The sequence below is a fragment of the Myotis lucifugus genome, unplaced genomic scaffold, assembly GCF_000147115.1.
Source record: "Myotis lucifugus unplaced genomic scaffold, Myoluc2.0 scaffold_540, whole genome shotgun sequence".
Lineage (NCBI taxonomy): Eukaryota > Metazoa > Chordata > Mammalia > Chiroptera > Vespertilionidae > Myotis > Myotis lucifugus.
The window spans coordinates 244748-268447 of NW_005871588.1; the positions used below are offsets into that span (position 1 = coordinate 244748).

The 23700-nt window shown below is 49.0% G+C and overlaps 1 protein-coding gene across 7 annotated transcripts in view; it reads left to right on the forward strand.

The window, feature by feature from the left end:
• The window catches only part of FAM193A (family with sequence similarity 193 member A), a 121120-nt gene that overhangs the window by 39237 nt on the left and 58183 nt on the right, over positions 1 to 23700 (forward strand). For 5 of the 7 annotated variants that reach the window (XM_023745395.1, XM_023745397.1, XM_023745396.1 and 2 more), the window contains one exon: positions 14799 to 15044. In XM_023745395.1, the coding sequence (XP_023601163.1) occupies positions 14799 to 15044 (246 nt within the window). Of the gene's footprint in view, positions 1 to 14798; positions 15045 to 23700 lie in introns of those variants that run through there. The other 2 variants (XM_023745398.1, XM_023745400.1) reach the window with 1 other exon arrangement.

Here is a 23700-nt window from a genome sequence, read left to right on the forward strand (position 1 = left end):
AGCCCCCCCCCCCAACCCCCCCCCCCCCCCTCCGGCACGGTTGGAGGCGCACACCGGTCAGGTCAGGGCACTGCTGTGTGGAAAGCGCACCTGCGCACTGTAAGGTTGTCAGTGGCTTCCGGGGAGAAACCCCTTCTTTCTTACAGATGTCTTGGAAGAGTGAGTCTAGACTAGAATTTTCTATTTGCCACTCTGAATCTCAGTCAGGACATCCACAGATTGTGCAGCCTGAGTGTCAGCTCAAGGTTAGGCCCAAAGTAACATTTCAGGCTTTTTCTCTGATACCCTTCCCCCTAAATGAGATCCACAGGGTGCCTGGTGGAAACCAGGTTGTCCGGGTGGAGCCTCGCAGCACCGACCGAAGGACGGGGACCTGGCGGGCGTCTTCCCAGCCTTGCCAGGAATTCAGCGTGTGGCCTGGAGAGAACCTCTTGTGGTCTGATTGGTACAATGAGAGATTAGGTGAGATTAAAGGTTGCAGCCTGGGCCTGGCGACTGCCTGTGGTTGGAGCTGTCAGTGGGCCAGGGAGGCGGGGAGCATGTGGCAGGCCCAGCCTGGTGTGCAGACCTGGGGCCTGGAGGAGGGGTGCTCCCGGCTGGGACCTCAGCACTTGTTGACAGAGGAGGGCTGTGAAGAGCAGGGCAGACCCCTCTGGTCGTGGCGAGGAGGGGGGTTTGCAGAGTAACAGCGGGCAGAGGGAGGGAGGGTGAGGGAGGGGAGCTGGGAAGCTCCTCCTCATGTCCGGGGGAGGTGGCAGTGATGGTGGCGGAGAGAAGGGCACATCTGAGCTCCATGGGGTTGAATTTGATTCTTAGGAGTCTGACTTCAGAAACGGTTTCTCGCCGAAACCGGTTTGGCTCAGTGGATAGAGCGTCGGCCTGCGGACTGAGGGGTCCCGGGTTCGATTCCGGTCAAGGGCATGTACCTGGGTTGTGGGCACATCCCCAGTGGGGAGTGTGCAGGAGGCAGCTGATCGATGTTTCTCTCTCATCGATGTTTCTAACTCTCTATCTCTCTCCCTTCCTCTCTGTAAAAAATCAATAAAATATCTTTAAAAAAAAAAAAAAAAAGAAACGGTTTTCTCTGTGAAGGGGACAGGAGCGGGGCTGGCTTTAGGGGACAGCTCCTGTCTTTGGGGGTCACACTTGTTTAGGACCAAGTACTCTCAGTTCACAGCGCGCTCAGCGTCAGGTTAGCCCAGGGGCGGGCAAACTTTTTGACTTGAGGGCCACAATGGGTTCTTAAACTGGACCGGAGGGCCGGAACAAAAGCATGGATGGAGTGTTTGTGTGAACTAATATAAATCCAAAGTAAACATCATTACATAAAAGGGTACGGTCTTTTTTTTTTTTTTTTTAGTTTTATTCATTTCAAACGGGCTGGATCCGGCCCGAGGGCCGTAGTTTGCCCACGGCTGGGTTAGCCCGTTTCCTTTCCCTCTTCTCCGTTTTCTGAGTGTGCCCCTCGAATAGGCTTGGGTAGTTGGAGATGTGGGACTCTGTTTGAAGCCCTTGCGTGCACTTGTTCATTGCTGTTTGAAGCCCTTGCGTGCGCCCTTCTTTCTCCCTCACGCCCTCCACGTGGCGCTGCCTGTTGCCCGGCATGTGTCACATCTTCCCTCGCCCACGAGTGCCTGCTGAGTGCCTGCTCCTCAGCTCTGCCCTGGACGGATGTGGAGGGCCTGTCTGTCACTCTGACAATGCTGGTTTTTATAGTGTTAAGATGAGAACATGGGAGGATTTGGAGCAGAAGAGTGATGGGCTATGGCTTAGGTTCTGAAAGAATTACTCCAGCTGCTTTGTGGGTGGAAGGGGCGGAGGCTGAAGCAGGAGGACTAGTTGGAGGCCTGGTGTCAGGTGTGGGGCAGCATCTGACGGGTCTGCGGTTTGCCACCTCGGTTCCTGCTCATGGGATGTGGAGAAAGGGGCAGGACCTTCTCCCCCCCGCCCGGGGCAGGTGGGGCACAGTCTGCACGGACCATGCCATGGGAGGCCACAGCGTATCCGTTTGGTTTTGGACATGGCGAGCGCCTTGAGGCATCTTGGGGAGATGTGGGTTAGGCAGTTGTGCCAGACAGCTGAGCCCCAAACCAACTTCTGGGAGCTGTGTGTGGATGCTGTTGGTGGAGAGCACAGTGTAAGAAAAGGCCAAGAACAGGGCCTTAAGGTTCTCCAACATTCAGGAGCTATAACCTCTTCTTTTTAAGAGGTTCAGGAGCTGTAGCCTCTTAAATTTTTTATTGATTTCAGGGAGAGGAAGGAGGAGGGACAAAGTGGTAGAAACATCAGTGATGAGAGTGTCCTTGATCAGCTGCCTCCTGCTCGCCCCCCCCACCCAACTGGGGGTGGAGCCCGCAATCCAGGCGTGTACCCTGAGTGGGAATCAAACCATGATCTCCTAGTTCAAGGGTCAACGCTCAACCACTGAGCCACATCAGCCAGGTGGTAACCTCTCTTGTAGTATTAATGTTTACATCTAAACGGCCTTAAGTAAATTTAGAGCAGAGGAATTTTAAGTTAATATTACATACACAGCATTTTTTATTACATAATGATTTTGTGTTGATTATACAACATCAAAATCAGAAGCAACATTAATTCATCAGTTAATTCTGGTTAACAAAGAGTTACTTGGGTAGATAATCGGCCTTAATCCTACTCCCCACCCCTTCAATACACTGAGTGGCCAGATTATTATGACCACCTGACGTTTGTAGGCAAATTAGCTATAATTTCGCGCTGAAGTTGCTAGAGGGCCAGATCATTGTAAACGTCTGAATAGCACAACATACTTAAGTATTGTTGCTGATCAAGTTCATCCTATCATGTTGATGGCGTATCCCAATGGAGATGGCTTCTTCCAACAAGACAATGCGCCTTGCCACGGTGCTCGTATTGTGCAGGAGTGGTTTCAAGAACATGAGGGAGATTTTACCTTGCTTAGATGGCCCCCACCATCACCAGATCTCAATTCAATTGAGCATTTGTGGGACGAAGTTAAAAGAGCCACCAGGCAGCTGGTTCCACAACCATCAGATCTCACAGAACTGGACAGTGCTATTCATCAGGCATGGTGTCAGGTTCCTCGCATCACCTTTCAACATCTCGTGGAGTCAATGCCAAGAAGAATCGCCGCAGTATTGAAGGCAGAAGGTGGCCCAACGAAGTACTGATGGGGTGGTCATAATAATCTGGCCAGTCACGTTCAAATATATCCCACATTCAATGGCTGTTAAATCGTGTTTTTTACCCATATCTTCAGAAAAAAAATGACTTCTACTGTCATGGTAAACAACCTGCTTCGCTATTTATAATGGTCTGGCCTCTAGCAACTTCAGCACGAAATCATAGCTAATTTGCCTACAAATGTCAGGTGGTCATAATAATCTGGCCCCTCAGTGTATATGCATTGCTCCTTGGCCTAGCCCTGGGTTAGAGAGAGCTCTGACCTAGCCATCCAGGGGACGGGAGTGAGCAAGGGCAGCACATCTTCATGGGAACAGAGAACCACAGCAAGCAGACTCGGAGCAAGCTTTGCAGTGAGTGTGCTCAGGGACCATTCCCTGAGTGAGAAAATTCAGGATGATGCCCAAGAAACTAGTAGAATCTGGTCTGTGGGGGTAGGACTAAAGGTGTGACCAGAACCACCAAGGGTGTCTGGTGTCAGGAGCTTGTACTTCTAGAAGAAATAGCTTAAAGAATGCAAATTTCCTCATTGCGCAAATTATTGAGGTTTTTTTGATGATTGAGTACATACCAGAAAGTGTGATTGTAACATTGAAAGAACACCATAAATCCTGTCGTGTGTGGCTTGGCATGGTCAGGTTGTAAGGGAGGTAACGAAGAGTGGTTTCCGCTCTCCAGAGACGTGTGTGTTGTAGGAGAGTTGGACAGCAGTGACAGAAGCAGCAGCAGCCCAGGACTTAAACAGGGAAGAGACCAGAAATTGGTTTATACGGTTCTTTTGGCATTCATTTACAGTGTAAGCAATAATTGCTGAATGGCTCTGCCAAAACCAATTATTCATATGTGTGAGCATTAGTTGGCAATTATAGAGCGCTTCCTCTCTGTCAGGCACTGTCACACCCGTTTACGTGAGTGTGTGACTGTGTCAGGCACTGTAGTAACCATCTGCGTGAGTGTGTACCCTGGAGTGGGGCAGGGTGGGGCTGGAGAGGGTGCAGGAAGCTGTTACCGAGGCTCCTTGGGGCTCCTGCTGATGTTGCTGCTTCCTGAGTTCAGAGCTGGAGAAAGCACAGAATGCCAAGCCACCGAGCAGCTGTGCCCTGCAGGTGCCTAGCAGTGGACAATCCAGAGTGTTCTTGGTGGAAGCTGATGGCAGCCATGGCAGCTCAGGCGGCAGCCCATGGAGTAAGTGGTGGGAAAGAGGCTGAGAGACATACGCATGCAGGTCGTCTTGTCCACCGGTCGTTGGCAGCTTCTGCAGCAGAGGTCACTGTTGAGCGTTCACATGGGACACAGGTATCCTTGCACTTGGTGCCACCTCAGATTCCTTCTCTAATCTCTCTGCCACTAATTACCCCTGAATCTTCTTTCCAAATTCCCGGCCACCCAGCCAAACACTGGCTGCTCTCAGTGCCTGGGTGTAGCTCTGCATGTGCGGCCATTTCTTCCTGACAAAGGGTACAGCCAAGGGTAGTTTCCAGACTTCCACTCCCAGGTTGGATTTCCCCTCCCCACGCGGCCGCGGGCCCATCTGAGTGCAGTGTCGACTGCAGCACCTGCTGCTGACTGGTGCCACACGTCCTTTCGCACCATCTGTAAACAGACTCAGCGTTTTCTTCCTCAGTTATTGGTCGTAGGAGTTCCCCAAGAGGCCACAGGTCACTTCTGAAGGAGTGGCAGTGCAGCCACGGAACTGTGCAGTACACGTGGGATCTCAGGGTCGTCTTGCACACGGTGCCCTGGTGGGCAGGCAGCTCAGGTGGCTCCTGTGGCAGGCAGGCAGCCTTTCCTATCGGAGGTCGTCACTAGGAGAACCACTGGGAGCGATGGATGATAAGCCCACGAAGGCCGAGAGTCTCTGCTTGTTCATTCAGGGGACATGGCCTGCTCTGAGCAGTGCTGTGGGAGGGTGAGTAGAAGGCATGTAATTGGGACCATGTCTGTGGTCTCAAGGAGTTTAGTCAGTTCATCAGGAGAGAGACACGTCTCCCTGGTGGGAAGCTCTGAGATGCTGTGGGAGCAGGAGGACGGTGGACGAGAGGGAGCAGGTCTGAGAGGGGAGGGGAGGCGTGAACGCTTTTGAAAGCTGAGCGGCGTTTTCCAGGTGGAACGAGAGGAGGAGGTGTCGCTGGCCCCCCAGGCGAGTTTGCTGGCGGAGAGGCAGGTCACCATCGTGTTGGAACACTGGTCTGGATTCAGGGGCCTGGGTTTGAACCTTGACTCTGTGCTGTTGGGTGAGCTTACTTCCTGGTTCTGTTCCTTAGCTTTCGCACTTACACGTGAGGTCATAGTACCTACCTTCAGAGTCATTGTTAGAGTTACGGGAGGAAATCGATGTCGAGCACTTAGCACAAAGCCCGGCACTCAGCTCTTAGCTTTGTAGCCGGGTCACCTTCTCTCTCAGGGCTTCTGTAGTAACATGCACATATTTTTATATTAATACTCTTTCACTCTGTTGAAACAGTCCACTCCTGGGCCATTTCCCCAAGAGCCAGAGCATACATTTGGTCAGATGACGTTCATTTCAGTAGGGCAGAGGTGACTTCTCCCTCAAGGAGCAGACGTCGGGGACCCTGTGTGAAACGGGCTACTCTTCAGTAATTGGAAAGTGAGCTAACCGTGTGCCACGGAGGGGCCCTGAGCTCTGACAGGCATAGCACGTGCTCCTGGGAGCAGGCCCGTGAGGCAGGGATTTTTAGGTGAGGAAGCTGGGCATGGAGAGGGTCAGCAGGGCCCATGTTGCCGTGCTGTAAGTGAAACGGGGCAGTCGCCTCCCAGCATGCAGCATACATAAGCACAGGGTTTTTTTTGTTATTTTTTAAAAGGTAATTTTTTATTTTTTAAAATATATCTTCATTGATTTCAGAGAGGAAGGGAGAGGAAAAGAGAGATAGAAACATCAATGATGAGAGAGAATCATTGATTGGCTGCCTCCTGCATGCTCCCCACTGGGGATCAAGCCCACAATCCAGGCATATGCCCTTGACCTGAATCGAACCTGGGACCCTTCAGTCCGCAGCTAAGGCCATAAGCACATTTTTTAAACATTTACCAAAATGGATCATATTTTGGACCTTAAAAATGTCTCTATGAATTTGGGAGAATTAAAATTATACAAAGTATCTTTACTTTCTTTTTTTCCCTAAATTTAAACAAATTTTGTTGATTTGAGAGAAAGAAAGACATTGATCTGTTGTCCCACTTATGCATTCATTGGTTGCTTTTTGTATGTGCCCTGACTGGGCACTGAACCCACAACCTTGTCATATCCAGACGATGCTCTAACCAACTGAGCTACCCGGCCAGGGCCCAGAGTATCTTTTTTGACTACAATGGAATTATATTAGAAAGCAGTAACAGAAAGATACTTAGGAAAGGACAAATATTAGGAAACCATACTTTAAAGAACCCATGAGTAAAAGAAGAATTCAAGAGGGAAATAAGAAAAATTTTTGAACTAAATGAGAATGAAAACACAACATACCGAAATTTGTAAAATGTAGTCAAAGCAATACTTACAAGGAAATTTATAGCACTCACCACCTCTGTGCAAGGGAAAGGGCTCCACCTTAAGAAAGTATATCAGCCCTGGCCGGTTTGGCTCAGTGGAGAGAGCGTCGGCCTGTGGCCCGAAGGGTCCTGAGTTCAATTCTGGTCAAGGGCACGTACCTTGGTTGCAGGCTCCTCCCCGACCAGGACTCTGGTCGGGGCTCATGCAGGAGGCAACCAATCGATGTGTTTCTCTCACATCGATATTTCTCTCTTCTCTGTCTTTCCCTCTCTCTTCCACTCTCCCTAAAAATCAATGGAAAATATCCTCAGGCAAGGATTAATGAAAGTCGATCAAAGAGCCATTTATACACCTCCAAAGAAAGGAAATAATAACATAAAAGCAAACATTAATGAGAAACAATTTTAAATATGGAAAATCCATGAAACCAAAAGCTAATTAATTCTTTTAAGATGAATAAAATTGATAAGCCTGAGCCGGGCCAAAGATTGGACTAGATATTGTATAAGCCCGTGAAAGGATATTTAACATAATTACTAGGGAAAGCCACAGTGAGGCAGTTGCCACACAGTCATTACAATGGCTACAGTTTAAACAGCTTGCCACATGGATGAGGATGTAGTTCACCAGAACTCTCCAAAAGTGATCTTTGGGAGAACTTTGGAAATTTCTTAAAAGTTACACATGCATGTCCTGACGGATTGCTCAGTTGGTTGTAGCATTGTCCTGATACACCAAGGTTGTGGGTTCAGTCCCTGCTCAGGGCACATAACAAGAACCAACCAATGAATGCATGAATGAGTGGAACAACAAATTGATGTTTCTCTCTCCCTTCCTCTCTCTAAAGTCAATGAACACGTCCTTGGGTGAGGATAAAAAAAAAGACGTGCACCTACCACACACCAAGAGTTGAACATGAGTGTTCTTCTTTTTTAAAATCTCCTGAGGATAGGTTTTTACTGATGTTAGAGAGGAAGAGAGAGAGAAACATGGGTTGGTTGCCTCCTTGTACACGCCCCAACTGGGGATCAAACCCACAGCCTAGCTACGAGCCGTGACCAGGAATTGAACCCATGACCTTTTTGGTGTATGGGGCGACTCCAATCAACTGAGCCACTCAGTCAAGGCAGCAGCTATTCTTTGTATTAGCCCCAAATTGGAAACAACCAGAATATCTCCAAATGGGAGAATGCATAAAAAAGTTGTGGCTCACCCACACAGTGCAGTGTTACTCAGTAACGAAAAGGATAACGTTTCTGCTACATGCACACATGGGATCACCTCCAGATACCGATACTCTGCAAAACAAGCCAGACCGAAGAGGACATGTTGTGTGGTACCATTTATATAGTTGCAAATTAGTCTTTAGAGCAGCGGTTCTCAACCTGTGGGTCGAGACCCCTCTGGGGGTCAAACGATCCTTTCACAGGGGTCGCCTAAGACCATCGGAAAACACATACATAATTACATACTGTTTTTGTGATTAATCACTATGCTTTAATTATGTTCAATTTGTAACAATGAAATTGGGCGTCACCACAACATGAGGAACTGTATTAAAGGGTCGCGGCATTAGGAAGGTTGAGAACCACTGCTTTAGAGACAATTCAGTCCAGTGGTCACCTGTGACTGGGATTGAAGGAGAAGGGAGTAGAAGTGGGGTACAAAGAGGCACAAGTAACTTGGAGTGGGTAATGGTAGTGTTCATTATCTTGACTAGAGACCCAGTGCACGAAATTTGTGCACTGGTAAGGTCCCTAGCAGCTGCTGGCCTCCAGCCGGGTACTCCCTCCCTTCCCCCGGCCGGCCCGCCCCCTGGTCGAACTCCCTGAAGAACTCTGGTTGAGGGGACAATTTGCATACTACATTTTTAGTATATAGGATTATCGTGATGTTTTCACAGGTGTATACATGTCAAAATTATTCAAAGTGCATGCTGCAGATATTTTCAGCTTCTTGTGCCTCCGTTCTACTTTAGAACAGCTGTAAAATGTTTTTAAAAAGATCATTGGAATTTACATTTGTGCTTCACATTTAATCACAGTTAGGAGAGTAACCACCTGGTGGGGCATTGGTGTTTGGGTAACTGGCATTGTAGTCAGCTGTTGTGTGTGCATGTGTGTTTTGTAGTAACCTGTTCGTTACTCGCTTTGCTGAAAAAGGAGTGGAGAGGAGAGTTTCACCTCCTGGGAGAACTGGCTTCGTATTTGAGCATGTTGGTCAAGCGTCCAGCAGTTTTGACCTTGGTTCAGGACATTGTCTATGATCGCTCCGTGGATGATTGCAGCCCGCTCCGTGGCTTCCTGACCACACATGCTGGGGATCCCAAATTAACTGTCCAGCTGCACCCTTGCCCTGAGCGTTCATTCAGAAACAGCCCCCTGCTGTTTGGATGTCTAACACCCATTTCACACGTGCAGGCCCAGAGCAAACCCGTGGTCCTCCCACTGCCCCAGCCTGTCCCCTGCCCCGCCCCGCATCTCTGTTGTCGGCATCTAGTGCCGAGGCGGCTGGGCCTGTCCTCATCGCATCCTCAGGTCCATTGGCAAGTCCTGTGGCTCGACCTTCCACACCCGCAAGTCTGACTGCTCTGCTCCTTCATGCCTCCCACCTGCGCCTGGGACTGCCTGGAACAGCCTTACGTACATTGTTTCCTCCCCAGGGCTCATTGTTTTTCATGCAGCAAAGTTTCTTTTTAAGATGAAAATTGGGCCATGCCATCTCCTTCTGAGAAACCTCCCCAGCCTTGGCCTTCATCCTGCCCCTTGACCTGCCCACGTTCGCGCTTGCTGCTCCTCGGCTCCCAGTGCTCTCCCAGATCTTCACATGGCGGCTTTATGTTTTTCAAAACTTCACTTTGCTCTTGTTAGAACCATGTCCTCCTATGGTCCCACTCTGCACCCTTGGCAACTTTCTTTTCTTCCTGGAGGAGTTTGCTGCCCCTGGAGGTGCAGTGGTCATGTCTGTGTGTGTGTCTGCTGTCCCTCAGGAACCAGCAGGGCCTCCCTCCTATTCATCTTTGCATCCTTTTATCAGAGCCTTCAGGACGCCTGGCATCTAGTGGATTTCAGGCCTCTGTGGAAGCCACTCCACACGCTTAGTCCACACGCTGTGCAACTGTCCTTGCCTCTCCTCCTCCTTGTCCCTGACATCTGGTTCCTTAGCGGTCTTGTTAGCTCTCCCGTCACAGCGACCTCACAGCCACCTCACTCCTAGGTGGCTTCTCCCACTTCCCTGCTCCACTCCTTTGTCACATTTTATCTCTTCTGTGCACATAGCCTATCCCCTTGTTAGAACAGGAGACCAGACCATGCCTGGCTCACTGCTCCCTCCCCCCTCCTGCCCCAGGGCCTTTGTGCTTGCTCTCTGGAATGCTCCTCCTGCAGGTATGTGTGTGGTTTCCACCAGCTCTCACTTCAGGTGTGTCCAGGTGTCTCCTGGAGGAGGCCCTCACTGGCCACGCTAAAGGGTACCATCACCAGCTCCAGGCATTCTTTTCTGCTCTGTTTTCTCCTCAGTCACCACTATCTGGTGTTCTGTATTTTTAAAAAATCTTTATTCTTGATAGTATTACAGATGTCTCCCCACTCCCCCCCTCCCATTTCTCCCCTCCACCCGGTTCCCTCCCCACCCCAGGCCTTCACCACCCTATTGTCTGTGTCCATGGGTATGCATATATGTATATAAGATTTTTGGTTAATCTCTTCCTGCATACCCTACCTCCCCCCAAGATTCATCAGTCTGTCCATGTTTCCATGCCTCTGGTTCTGTTTTATTCATCAGTTTATTTTTTTTCATTAGATTTATTCTGATTTTTTGATACAATTGTTGATAGATATGTATTTATTGCCATTTTATTGGTCATGTTTTTTATCCTCCCCCTCCCCTTCCCTCTGCTTCCCACTCCTCTTCCTCTTCCTCTTCTTAAAGAATACCCTTCAGCATTTCATGTAATACTGGTTTGGTGGTGATGAACTCCTTTAGCTTTTTCTTATCTGTGAAGCTCTTTATCTGACCTTCAGTTCTAAATAATAGCTTTGCTGGGTAAAGTAATCTTGGTTGTAGGTCCACGCTATTTATCACTTTGAATATTTCTTGCCACTCCCTTCTGGCCTGCAAAGTTTCTGTTGAGAAATCAGCTGACAGTCGTATGGGTACTCCATTGTAGGTAACTGACTGCTTTTCTCTTGCTGTTTTTAAGATTCTCTCTTTGTCTTTTGCCCTTGGCATTTTAATTATGATGTGTCTTGGTGTGGTCCTCTTTGGGTTCCTCTTGTGTAAGACTCTCTGCGCTTCCTGGACTTGTAAGTCTATTTCTTTCACCAGGTAAGGGAAGTTTCCTGTCACTATTTCTTCAAATAGGTTGTCGCTATCATGCTCTCTCTTCTCCTTCTGGCACCCCCATAATGCGAATGTTGGTATGTTTGAAGTTTTCCCAGGGGCTCCTTATACTATCTTCATATTTTTTTACTCTCTTTGATCTTCTGATTGGGTGTTTTTTGCGTCCTCATATTCCAAATTGTTGATTTGATTCTTGGCATCTTCTACTCTGCTGTTGATTCCCTGTAAATTATTCATTTCAGTTAGTGTATTCTTCATTTCTGACTGGACTTTTTTCATGTCTTAGAAATTCTCATAAAGATCCTTGAGCAACCTTATAACCATTGTTTTGAACTCTGTATCCAGTAGTCTGCTTGCTTCCATTTAATTTAGGTCTTTTTCTGGAGATTTCTTCTGTTCTATATTTGTGACATGTTTCTTTGTCGCCTCATTTTAGCTGCTTTCCTGTATTTGTTTCTATGTATTAGGTAGAGCTGCCATGTCTCCTGGAATTGGTAGAGTGGCCTTTTGTAGTAGGTGTCCTATAGGGCCCAATGACTCAGCTACCCCAGTCACCTGAGCTGGACACTTTCGGTGCGCCCCTGTGTGGGCTGTGTGCAGTTTTGTTGTAGTTAAGCCTTGATTGCTATTGGCATCATTGGGAGCAGTTGACCTCCAGGCCAATTGGCTATGTAGACCAGGCTGCAACTACAGTGGGAGAGCTGCTGTGCAGGAGACACCCTATGGAGCAGGACTTGCTTCAGTGGAGCTATGGTGCTGAGTCTGCCCCTTGAGTGTGTCGCTTGTGGATGTGTAGAGCTGTAATCTGCTATGGCCTGAAACTGTCAGCCAGGTGTACTGGGTCTGGTGCCTCCCGGGTGGTACAAAGTCAGCCACTGCCTGGGACCACCCTGCAGGAGCTACAGAGCTATCTGCAGATGGCTGTTACTTGTATTGGGCTTGGAAATGCCAGGTGAGGGCAAGCTGTGAAGCAAGGTAGGCTAGTGCTAGCACCGGGTCTTAGGCCTCTCATTGATAGTTTTGGGGTATGCTGACGCCAGCTGCTGCTTGTTTGAGAGATTTTAGGAATGTCTGAAGCCTGAGCCAGGATAGGCCATTCATATGTCAGAACTGCTGCAAACAGCTTGGGTGGGGCTGAAAGTTGGATGGGGTGTGGCCTCAGGGAATCACCAGGCTGAGCGAACAGTGTGAGCCAGGCTGATGGAAACTCAGATATGGCTGCCAGTCAGCTCTGTGACGGGTGTGTGTGTGTGTCAGCATAGGAACAATGACCTCTTCGAGCATCCTTGACTGGGAGAAAGCCACCCCTGAGTTCCTGCCCTGATGCCACACCATCCAGTTCCTCCCCATAGGTCCCTGGATCCCCTAAAGCCACTGCCCCCGTGGAAGCGAGTCCAAATAAGTTTATGTGCTGGTCCCTTTAGAGGAATTGCCTGGGTCTCCAGCAGCCTCTGTGCCACTCAGTCACAATCCTCACTGGTTTTTACAGCCTGAAGTTATGGGGACTTCTCTTCCTAGCTCTGGAACCCTGGACTGGGAGTCTGGTGTGGGGCTAGCACCCCTTGCTCCTCATAGGAAGCCTCTGCAACAGAGATCTCCCTCCTGATTAAAGAAGCGCCACACGTGGGTGTTGGACCAGCCCGTCCCTCACCTCCATCCCTCCTACCAGTCTCCATGTGCTTTCTTCTTTCCTTCTCTAGTTGTAGGACTTCCATTCAGCCAGCTTTCAGGCGGTTCTGAATGAGGATTGTTCTGTATTTTAGTGATAATTTTGATGTGGTTGTGGGAGGCGGCGAGTACCGGCATTTACCTACACTGTCATCGTGGTTCTCCTAATGAGTCTTTACTTACCTGTCTTCTTTATTTGTCTTTGACAAGAACATTAACTCTCAGGACCGGGATCTTTATTTTATTCACCACTTGTTCCCAGTGCCTGGACCAGTGCCTTGGCACATGGTGGGCTCCCAGGAAACACTGGGTGGACAGACAGATGCATGGTTGCTGAACTGGATGCTCTCAAGTCAGTGCTGGCTCTTTTGATTTCTGGCTTGGGGGCCTTTGTAACCTTGGAACCCAGCATCTCCTTTGTGGGTAAAAGATGGCCTAGAAAGGTATGAAGGCTGTGGCAGTTCTGTTGGTGGTGGGCTGTTCTCCAGGACTAGGGACAAGAAATGGCTTTTGGGTTACATAGGGTTAAGTCAGAATGGTGTGGGAAGTTGTCATAATTTAGACTTCTCAGATCTGTTGGGACAGAGAACAACAGTGACTCCCATGATGTTCCATGGTTTGAGGAGCAGTCTGGAGCCTTCTAGAATACCACTGAGAGATAGTGCTCAGTTCTCTCCCCTCACACCCCAGACATTCACATGGCTGCTTAGCTGGGTTTGGGTCAGTCCTTGCAACCCTGTGGATGTGACAGGCGTAAGCAGTTTGACCACTGGTTTATAAAAGGTAAGAATCCCCGTGCAAGTTCCTCTTTGGTCAAGTGCTGCTGTCGTTTGTTCATTTAATCTCTCAGCCCCTGTTTAAGCACCTGATCCCGTCAGGCCTCTCTGGGCTTTGGAGTGGAGCTGGGTGCACCTGTGGTCCAGTTAACAAGGGCGTGTGTGAGCCTCAGTGCTGGAGGACAGGGAGGAGCCGGGGGCCGACAGAGGCCTGGTGGGCTGGGTGGGCATTGGAGGGGGCCTGTGGGGAAACTGGGGATGTGAAATAGCCCAAAGTTCCAGCCGCCGAGCCCTGGGCCGACTCCCTCCTGATTCATCCTGTGGCAGGGGCATTCCAGAGGGCCAGGGGCCTGCGGTGGGGGAGGGGGGCAGGTTTCCGTCGCCTCCATCCTGCATGTGCTGTGGCAGAGGTTGCCTGCCTCTGGAAGGCCATACCTGGCTTCCCTGCTCACCTGTTGCCCAGGTGTGCTCTCTCGAACCTCTTCAGGGTTTACAGATGTTTCCTCTAAGGTGCAGATGGTTCATCTTGGGCTCACGTTGATTGGGGTTAAAATCTTGGTGCCTGCTTGCTGACCTTGTGACATTAGGCCTGTTTTTTGTTTACATATTTTATTGACACTATTACAGATGTCCCTTATCTCCCCCCTTGCCCACCTCCACCTGCCCCCGCCGCCTTTACATTAGGCCTGTTTTTAACTTGGGAGCCTGTTTGTGTTTTAAAGGCAATTTTACTTTTCCTGTAATCTTTTGGAGAGAATAGGGTGAGAACCTTGCTTCTTCCTCCTGCCCTGGAGGCTTCCTCCCCACCCTCACCCTATGGTTTAAGACCTGTTTGAAAAAGTGGACATCGAGATTGGGTAGCTGTCAAGCTGGAAGGGAGGCTGGTTTTGCAAGGGGTGGAGAGTGATTGCCGGTAGCCGCCTCGGAGGTGGGTGGAGCCTGCTGACTTGCGCCCTGGGCCTGAGCAATGCACAGACAGACCTGGAGTGGTGACTCTGAACGTGGTTGATGCGAAGCATCCTGGTGCTCCCTCAGTCGGAACACTGGGACCCACTGCATCATGGGAGCTAATACAGAGTCTGGGTGCAGGGCCAGAGGGAGTGTCTAACTCCTCCCAAGATGCTCCTGTGGCATCACTGTTTATTGGAAGCATGATGAGGCCCTAGAACTCTAGGTACAGTTTTCTTCAACAAATTCTATTTGCTGTTTCTTTCCATAAGCACACACACATTGTAATTTTAGAGCTACATATATTTTTTAATGATCTTTGTTTTGTGGATTATGTATTGAAAATAGAAAACATTCTTCTCTTCCAGACTCCTTTTAACTTTGGCATGAATCACAGAACTCCACCCTACCCCGCCGGGGACTACTGCCTTCTGTGCAGAAGCGAGCGCAAAGACTCTTCCTTCCTAGAGAGTGGGATTAAGACTGCGAGCAAATTGGCGCTTTCCGTGGCTCCCAAGGGCAACAGCGTGCTGCACTTGCCGCTGTGGGTGTGCCCTGACTGCAGGCGGACCGTGGAGAAGGAGGAGAGGCACGGAGGTCTGGACCAGCCCGCGGTGAGTGCCCTGCAGAGCGCCCGCGCTCCCTGACTTCCTTAGCCAGCGGGTCGGGGCTTATTGGGCAGTGAGATCGTTGATACGGGTCTGTTTTCTGGGAACAACTCCTTCCTGTGCCATCCTCTGGTCCCTGCTCCGCTCTCCACCTGCTGGGCTTTCCTCCGGGTCTTCCCTGTCACACCTGCAGGAGTGGTAGGGAACCTGCCCCCCTTGTCACACAACTTGGTGAGCAAGTTTGCGGGGCTCAAAGATCAGCTTTTTAGTCTGGTCTCAGGATTTCTTTGGCAAAGCAGTTTGCTGAAAAGCTGGAAGGCTTTTCTTGTGTTTAATTTTAATTTAGACAATTCCATGTGCTGGTAACTTGCCCGAAATTCTTTCCCAGGTGCAATTCTCAAGTCCTGGTTTCCTCCTTTACCTGGATTTCATGTCTCAGCTAAATGGGGGCTTTCTTGAGGCCCAGGCTTGCGTGGGAAGGCCACCCCCTTAATCTTGTTGTTGGCGCAGACTGTGGCTTAGGGGGCCTTGCCTCTGAAAGGGCTTTCAAATCTGCTCTTTGGGTTCTGGAAGGAGTTGGCTTTTGCAGCCATTTGAGGCCCCACCGTCGAGGGCTTCTCTGCTCCGTTGACTCTGCTTGGGAGCAGTTGTCCTTGTAACCTGTCGTCTGACCCAAGACTGCTCTGGGGTTGTCCCTGGTGAGTGAGTGGCTGCTGCGTAGTGTACGTTGTCTTAGTCTCTCTGGTCTTGTCCGTCTCCTTGTGCCTGCCACTGAGCCAGTGACTTCTGTTTTGGGGTTTCCTTGAAGGCAGCACCCCAAATCATGTGGCATTTTCTGGAGTAGTGCTTCCATAACTAAACCTAAAAAGAAATGGGTTTGGGCCTCCCACATGCCCCTTCTCCTGCTCTGCCCTCTGGCGCCTCTTTCTGATACTGCGTATTCACTTTGTTTTTTGTTGTTAATCTTCGCCTGAGGATATTTTCCCATTGATTTTTAGGGAGAGTGGGAGAGAGAGGGAAAGACAGAGAGAAACATGATGTGAGAATAACACATCAATTGGTTGCCTCCTGCAGGCGCCCCGACCAGGGCCCGGGCTGAGGAGGAGCCTGCAACTGAGGTACATGCCCTTGACCGGAATCGAACCCGGGACCCTTTGGCCCGCAGGCCGACACTCTATCCACTCAGCCAAACCGGCTAGGGCCGTATTCACTTTGTATTCCTTCACTGGAGCATACCCCATGAGGGCAGTTGTGTGTGTGTCGTGTTCCCTTACCAAGAACTGTGCCGAGCCTGGCATATTGTAGGTACCCAGAATATTCCAGTTAATGAATACGTAACTGAGTGAACAAAGAACGGAGTAGACCGTGGGCTCCCTCATTGGAGATTAAGAAGGTGGGTAGGCAGTGCTGAGTTTTCACCCTCAGATTTTTCTGCTTTTGTCATTTTCTTCTTTCCTTTCTGTGTGCACCTCAGGTGTTTGGTCTCCCCTGTTGCTGCAGAAGGCATGCAGTGCCACTGGCGCTGGCTTGTTCCTGAGCGCTGTCGGCGGCGTGCCAGCTTTTCCGCAGCTGAGCGTTCTGTCTGCAGCTCGCTGCCCTTCCTTCCTGTGTCCAGTCCTGTCCCACCTGCGGTGCCTTTGGGGAAGGGTTGCTGCTTCTCTTCTGGTTTGGGACGCAAGTGGAAGCATCTCCGATTTCTCTTGCCATTCGGGGAGTCTCGCTTCCACACTCCCAGTTTGCCCCAGATAATGGATTATCTAATGAGGCTTTTCTCCTCATCAAAAAAGTGACCCCAGGATCACCCAGGTGTCTCGTTGGCCTGTGTTTGTAGGCCTAGACCTTCTGTTGTTTTCATAAAGTTGGCCTCTTTGCTCAAGCTGGTTAAAATTGCTGGCCTTTAAAAATATATATATAATTTACATGTGATAAAATTCACCCTTTTAAAGTGAATGTAGTTCAGTGAGTTTGACAAACCTATGCAGTTGTGTAGCCACCACCTCCACCCAAGCTCCCTTGTTCACTGTCATCGGCAGCACCTCCCCTCGCCCCCCAGCCCTTGCAACCATCGCCCTGATCCCGTCCCCACCGTCTGTCTTTTCCCGAGGTCACAGTCTCCTGTAACTCGGCATGGTTGTGTGTACTGCTGCACACATTGTCCAGCTGCACACCATTTGTTTTCTCATTCACTGTTGATGGACGTGGGGTTGCTTGTGGATTTGGACTTTGCTCTGGCTACGTCACCACACCCCAAGAGGTGGGAACCTTCCTTCTCTCTTCCCAACTCCCCAACCCATCTCTGCCCTGCTCAGCTCAGCTGTTGAGCTCCCCACTGCAGGGCCAAGGCCCTTCTCACCTCTTACCCTCATGGCTGGGGAGGCCTTTTCCCTGGGGCTTCCAGGTCCCTATCCCTTTCCATCCCCCCAGTGCTTTATGCTTGGCTATTCTTTTCCTCTTTATTGTTTTTATTTTAAATTAAACATATGTTTATTGATTTCAGAGAGAGAAGGGAAAGGGAACGAGAGAAACATCAATGATGAGAGAGAATCATTGATCGGCTGCCTCCTGCATATCCCTTCCGGGGAATCAAGCCCGCAACCCAGGCATGTGCCCTGACCGGGAATCGAATCAATGACCTCTTGGTGCATGGGTCGATGCTCAACACTGACCATGCCGCCGGCTATTCTTTTCCTCTTCCATGTCACAGATCTTTTCTTCTGTCCTGGGTCCTGCCCAGGAGAGTGCAGATGCTCTAGCATTGTCCACTTGTTAAATAACCGCCTTTGCCCAGCCCTCCCTTCCCGCTGTCACCATCTCCTTTCACTCCCTTCAATCCATGCATGTCTCTGTAAATGTAAAACTTCTGACTTAATGTTTTAAATTTCCATTTCTTCTCAGGTTAGTTTTGGTAAATTATATTCTTAGAAATTATCAGTCACCGGTATGCACTTGTGTGCAGACAGTCTCTTTAATTCTGACCATATTTGTAGATGCAGCTCTTGGAATTCCTCATATTTCTGCCCCCCCCCCTTTTTTTTTAACCAGTCTTGGCTAGAAATCTGTCAGTTTTGTCTTTTTAGGGAAGAGCTTTTTAATTTTTAAAATAGCTCTCACTTTGTTTCATGAGTTACTGCAGCTTGATGTGTGTGTGATACGTATTTGATTAGTGAATGCTGTGGGACACACAGTAAACGTTGGAAGGGACCCGTGAGCACAGCAATCACTGTCCCTCTCACCGTCTCCTCGCCATCCTCCTCATCCTCCCAAAGGCATCCACTGCCACCGCATCCTTGTCTGTTCCTCTGGAGAGGTTCCATTTGCTCTGCACGAAGGAGGTAGCGGCGGACACTGTCAGTAAGTGAGACATGGGGCTCTCCCAGTGTCTTGTTCTGGGAGAGGGGTGCGTGTGCCTCGAGAGGTAGGGGCTGCGCTCCAGCTTCTGAGGGCTGCTGACAAGTGTCTTGGAGCCTGAGCTTGGGTGCCATCTGCACCTGTGGGAGCCTGAGCCCTGCTCAGCCTGCTGCGTGGGAGAAGGAGTGAGAGCGCCCGTCCCCGTGCCGATGCCAGGAGGCCTGCAGGAGTCAGCGGGCCTTCATCCCAGTCGGTCCACAGCTGCAGTGGCTTCTCCTTTCTTTCTGTGGCTACTCCCCTGCCTTCCTCAGTTGAGTTCTTTCTTACCCACCAGTTTCTGTTCCTCTCTGGTATGTGCTGGAAACCTCTAATGGATGCTCTAGATTTCGAAATGTTAGTTGTATTGGCTCAATTTTAAGCATTATCCAATTTTCAGTATTTCTGTTTTGAACTATGAATTATCTACTATTCATAAATATCCAAACATATCTCTCTAGGATTACCTTTAATCATACCGACTTTTACTTTACTGCTGTTAGAATTAGAGGTCATGGTCTGTGGTCAGTTTCACTGACCTGTGGTTAAGTTTTCATGAATGTCCGTGAGAGCTTGAAAATGTCTCCTCAGGGTTGAGATGGAGAACTCCACATCTTCCCTTGTTAATTATGCTCATAAGCCTTTTGTATTCTGATTGGTTCTCTGTGTGCTTAACTCTCTCAATTTCAGAGTAATATCCGTTCAAGTCTCCTACCATGCATGTACATTTGTCTTTCTTATAAATATTTCCATCTTGATTGACATGTTTCAAGGCTGTGCTGGGTGACTATAGGTTAAAATGATTAAATCTTCACACGTTGTTCCTTTTCCTCTTTTTAAAAATATTTTTTAATTTATTTTTAAAAAATATATTTTTATTGATTTCAGAGAGGAAGGGAGAGGGAGAAAGAGATAGAAACATCAATGATGAGAGAGAATCATGGATCGGCTGCCTCCTGCATGCCCCCTACTGGGGATCGAGCTTGCAACCTGAGCATGTGACGGATTCGAACCTGGGACCCTTCAGTCCACAGGCCGAAGGTTTACTCACTGAGCCAAGCCGGCTAGGGACGCATTGTTCTTTTTCTTGCACTGAAACCATCTGAGGCCCCTTTGTCCTAACGGGCTACTTGCTGCGTCCTATGTGAACTCCTTCCCTCTCCTCACTTCTCCTCCTTTTCAGTCCCTGGGTGGGGCCTGTATGTCCGCAGAGAGGCGGGCTTAGCTTGGTCTCTTTTGTCCTCCTTGTTAATAGTGAAATTGACCCTTGTCACTGAAGGATTGCGGGCGTGTGGGTTTCGTTCTCTACAACACAGGTCCCGAGCCCAGCACTGCCCTCAGCCACATCCCCTCTCTGCCCCTGGCCGGCCTCCGTCTTCTCACAGAGCCCGCTCTCTCCTGCGCTGGGTTAGCCAGACGCCTGCCCTCCATCCCACACATTCCTTGGTGTTCCTGCTGTTTTGAACTTGATACAGATATCAGTGCAGCAGCATTATTTTGTGTCTCATGTGTTTTGTTAGAGATTCACAAATGTCGCTTCTTCTTTGTTGTCACCTTTCGATGCGCTGCATTGGCGTGGTTTCCAGGTTTTGCTGTTGAGTGTTGTACCTGGAGCACACGCTCGCCCATTGTTGTGGATACACGTGGAGAAGGAGTCACGGGATTTAGAGCGTGAACTGACTTGCAAGTTAAGAGCAGTAGCATATTTTTCAATGAAAACTATTTTCTGAAACAAAAATAATGTCGTGAGGGCTCTGGTCGGTGTGGCTCAGTTGGTTGTCATCCCATGCACCTACAGGTTGCAGGTTCGATTCCCAGTCAGGGCACATGCCCAGCTGGTGGCTTTGATCCCGAGTGGAGGGCATGCAGGAGGCAGCCAATCCATGTTTCTCTCTTCATCAAAGTTTCTCTCTCTCCCTTCCTCTCTCTCTCTGAAATCAATAAAAAATTATTTTTTAAAAATAATAATTTAGTGAGTAGAGTAGCATTGTTGTGAGAATCTTTTAAATGTTTGTATAATAGAAGATGCTAGATTCTCAATCTGTTGTGATAGGTTGTTTTGATTGAAGTATATGAAGAGAATATTTTAATAACTGTTTTTAGATAACTGCATTTTCTTCTTAAGCAAACTGTGTTTTAATGGTTAGTTACAGTGTAGAGTCAAGCAACCTCTATGATTTTCCTCTGCTGTTAAAGTCAAGTCCATGCTCTCTGGATGAGTCTCTTGCCCGTATGTGATCTTGGAACACCATTTGTGAGAGCAGTGGCTGACCGAGTTAGGGATCGAGCTGATGCAGCACCCCTCCTTGTCCAGTACTGACAATCACGTCTGTTATCACCACCATCCCATCAGAAACGTACGCTCGGAGCAGCTTCTGCCCGCGGTGATGGCCACGGGCTTGCCAGGTTTCTCATTCTTGCTTGAAAGCTCCGTTTCATGATTGGCCACAGATGGTGGCAGCTGTTCCCCTTGAAGTGACAGGCTCATTTCATTCATTTTTGAGAAAATGTCTGGCTAATGGCCACGTCTGAGTCATCTCGTTGGGTCTGTCAGGCGTCCTTCCATGCGAGGGGCGGCTCGTGGCTGACGCTGCTCCTCACGAGGTGCTTTCCCTGGGGACGCTGTATGTGCACTTCCCGTTTCCTCACAAGGAAGGTTCCAGAGGCGTGGCTGCGGGGCTGGGCTGGAACACACTCATGGCCCTGCTGCCCAGGGGCACTCCGACGGAGACCTGGTCTTTTTAAACTGAGCGCGTGGTGGGCCATGCAGCGGCACCGTGCACCTGGCTGTGTAGCCGCTTCCTGCCGAGGGGCCGGCAGCTTCACCCACCGTCACGGCCAATGTCAGCACAGTGGGAAAGCCAGTGGCATCTTGGAGTGAATATGGAAACGGTTCTCACCAGTGGCCCCGCTGAAAAGGTGCCCGGGACTCCCAGGGGCCCGTGGAGCACACGGTGAGAACCACCGTTCCGTGGGGTTGTCTCTTCTTAGTGCCGCGTGGCATTCCTTTCTGTTTAGTGAGGCCCCGGTCGGCTCTATGCCCCGCAGACATCACCCGCTTCTGATGTGCTTCCCTTTTCGCTGTGTGTACACTGCCTTTGGATGAATACTAGTTCATTTTTAATCTAGCCAAATTGCTCAAAAAATTTTTAGTAGTTACTGCCTTCTTTAGTTCTGTTTATTAGTGTTTTTTCTCCTATATGAAATCACAAATGCATTTTTAGTATGTATTTTCTTCTGTCAGCACAGTCCAAAGGAATATGTGAATGACGAATGTAAGCCACATAGGTAATTGAAAATTTTTTAGTAACCCTTTACCAAAACTAAAAAGAAACAGGTGATATTATGTTTTACCTCAGTATATATATCCAAGCTCATTTCAGCATGTACTCAATATAAAAAATATTAGTGAGATTTTTCTATATTTTCATACTGAATATTCAAAATGCTGCTCACCTTTCAAATACTCAATAGTCACACATGATATGGGACTACTGAACAGCAGTTTTATGCTTGTATTGTTTTGCATTCCAATTTTTTTTTTTTTTAACAGAGAGAGGAAGGGAGAGGGATAGAGAGATAGAAACATTGATGAAAGAGAAACATCATCAATTAGCTGCCTCCTGCACACCCTCTACTGGGGATTGAGCCCACAAACTTGGGCATATGCCCTGACGGGGAATTGAACCAGGGACCTCTTGGTTCATGGGTCAATGCTCAACCACTGAGCCACTCCGGCCAGGCTGCTTTGCATAGACCAGTGATGGCGAACCTTTTGAGCTCGGCGTGTCAGCATTTTGAAAAACCCTAACTTAACTCTGGTGCCGGGTCACATATAGAAATTTTTTGATATTTGCAACCATAGTAAAACAAAGACTTATATTTTTGATATTTATTTTACATATTTAAATGCCATTTAACAAAGAAAAATCAACCAAAAAAATGAGTTCGTGTGTCACCTCTGACACGCGTGTCATAGGTTCGCCATCACCGGCATAGACCTACAACCCACCTGGGATCGAAATTAAAATTTTATATGGTTGACAAATGTAAAACTTTAGATAATAAAAAAAATTTATATGGTGTGGAGTTAAGGTCAAGTTTAATGCATTGCCATGTGGAGATCCAAAGCTACCTTTGATGACTATGCGAAGGCCATGCTTCAGCACTCCAGAACGTGCACAGTGCGCATCCTGCACAGTCAAGTTCACACCTGGGGGGCTGTGGATGGATTTTCATGGTCTTTGAAGACGGTTGAAACACTTCGTATCCTGATAATGGGGGAAGGTGTGTTGAGAGTGGAGAGCTTTGGCCCTGACTTACGTGACCTGGGGCCTGGGTAGGACTTGTCAGGTCACGGCTGTGAGGAAGGACCGGGGGTTGTCTCCACACTTCGATGCTGTGCTGAGGCCGAGCAAGAGCCATCGCAGGCCTGGGCTGCTTGGGCAGGAGAATTGAGACAGGCGAAGGGAGGGCTGCTTGGGGTGCTTCCCACAGACCTCCGGCCGCGGCCTGCCTCAGAGAACCTGCTACTTAGTAGCCAGTACCAGGCCTGTGTTGAATTCAGCAGTTTAGTTTCAGCTAATCATTCATCTTTTTCTTTAAAACAATGTGTACTTGAATTTTAATAATTTTCAGGGGTTTTTTTTTGTGTGTGTGTGTAAGTTGTAGACCAACTTGAATTTTTCTACTTACACAAGGACTTAAAAGCACAAGTTATAGCGCATGTGACTTTAGTAGATGTTTAAATAGCAAGAAGTTTGGTTGGGTGGGAAATGGAGAGGTTCCCGCCACCGCTGCGCTCGCCAGCCCTGAGCCCAACTTCTGGCTGAGCGGCACTCCCACTGTGGGAGCACACTGACCACCAGGGGGCAGCTCCTGCGTTGAGCATCTACCCCCTGGTGGTCAGTGCGTGTCACAGCGACCGGTTGTTCTGGTCGTTCCGCCGTAATGGTTTCTGGGCTTTTATATTTATACCAGATAGCATTCCATTGTATGGATGAACCACCATTTGTTTCTCCACCAGCAGTAGAGGGACATTTGTGTTTGCTGGTTTGGGCTGTTGAATAAAGCTCCTAACAACATCTCAGTACATGTCTTTGTGTCGACATAGTTCATTTCTCTTAGATAAAGACCTAGGAGTGGATTCAAGGTCATAGGCTAAGTGCATGTCTAATGTCACAAGGAACCATCATGCTGTGTTTCAGAGTGCTGGTGCGGTTTCCCAGCCACGTGTGCGAGTCTCCGTTGGCCTCCATCCTCGCCTAGGCTGGGTGTT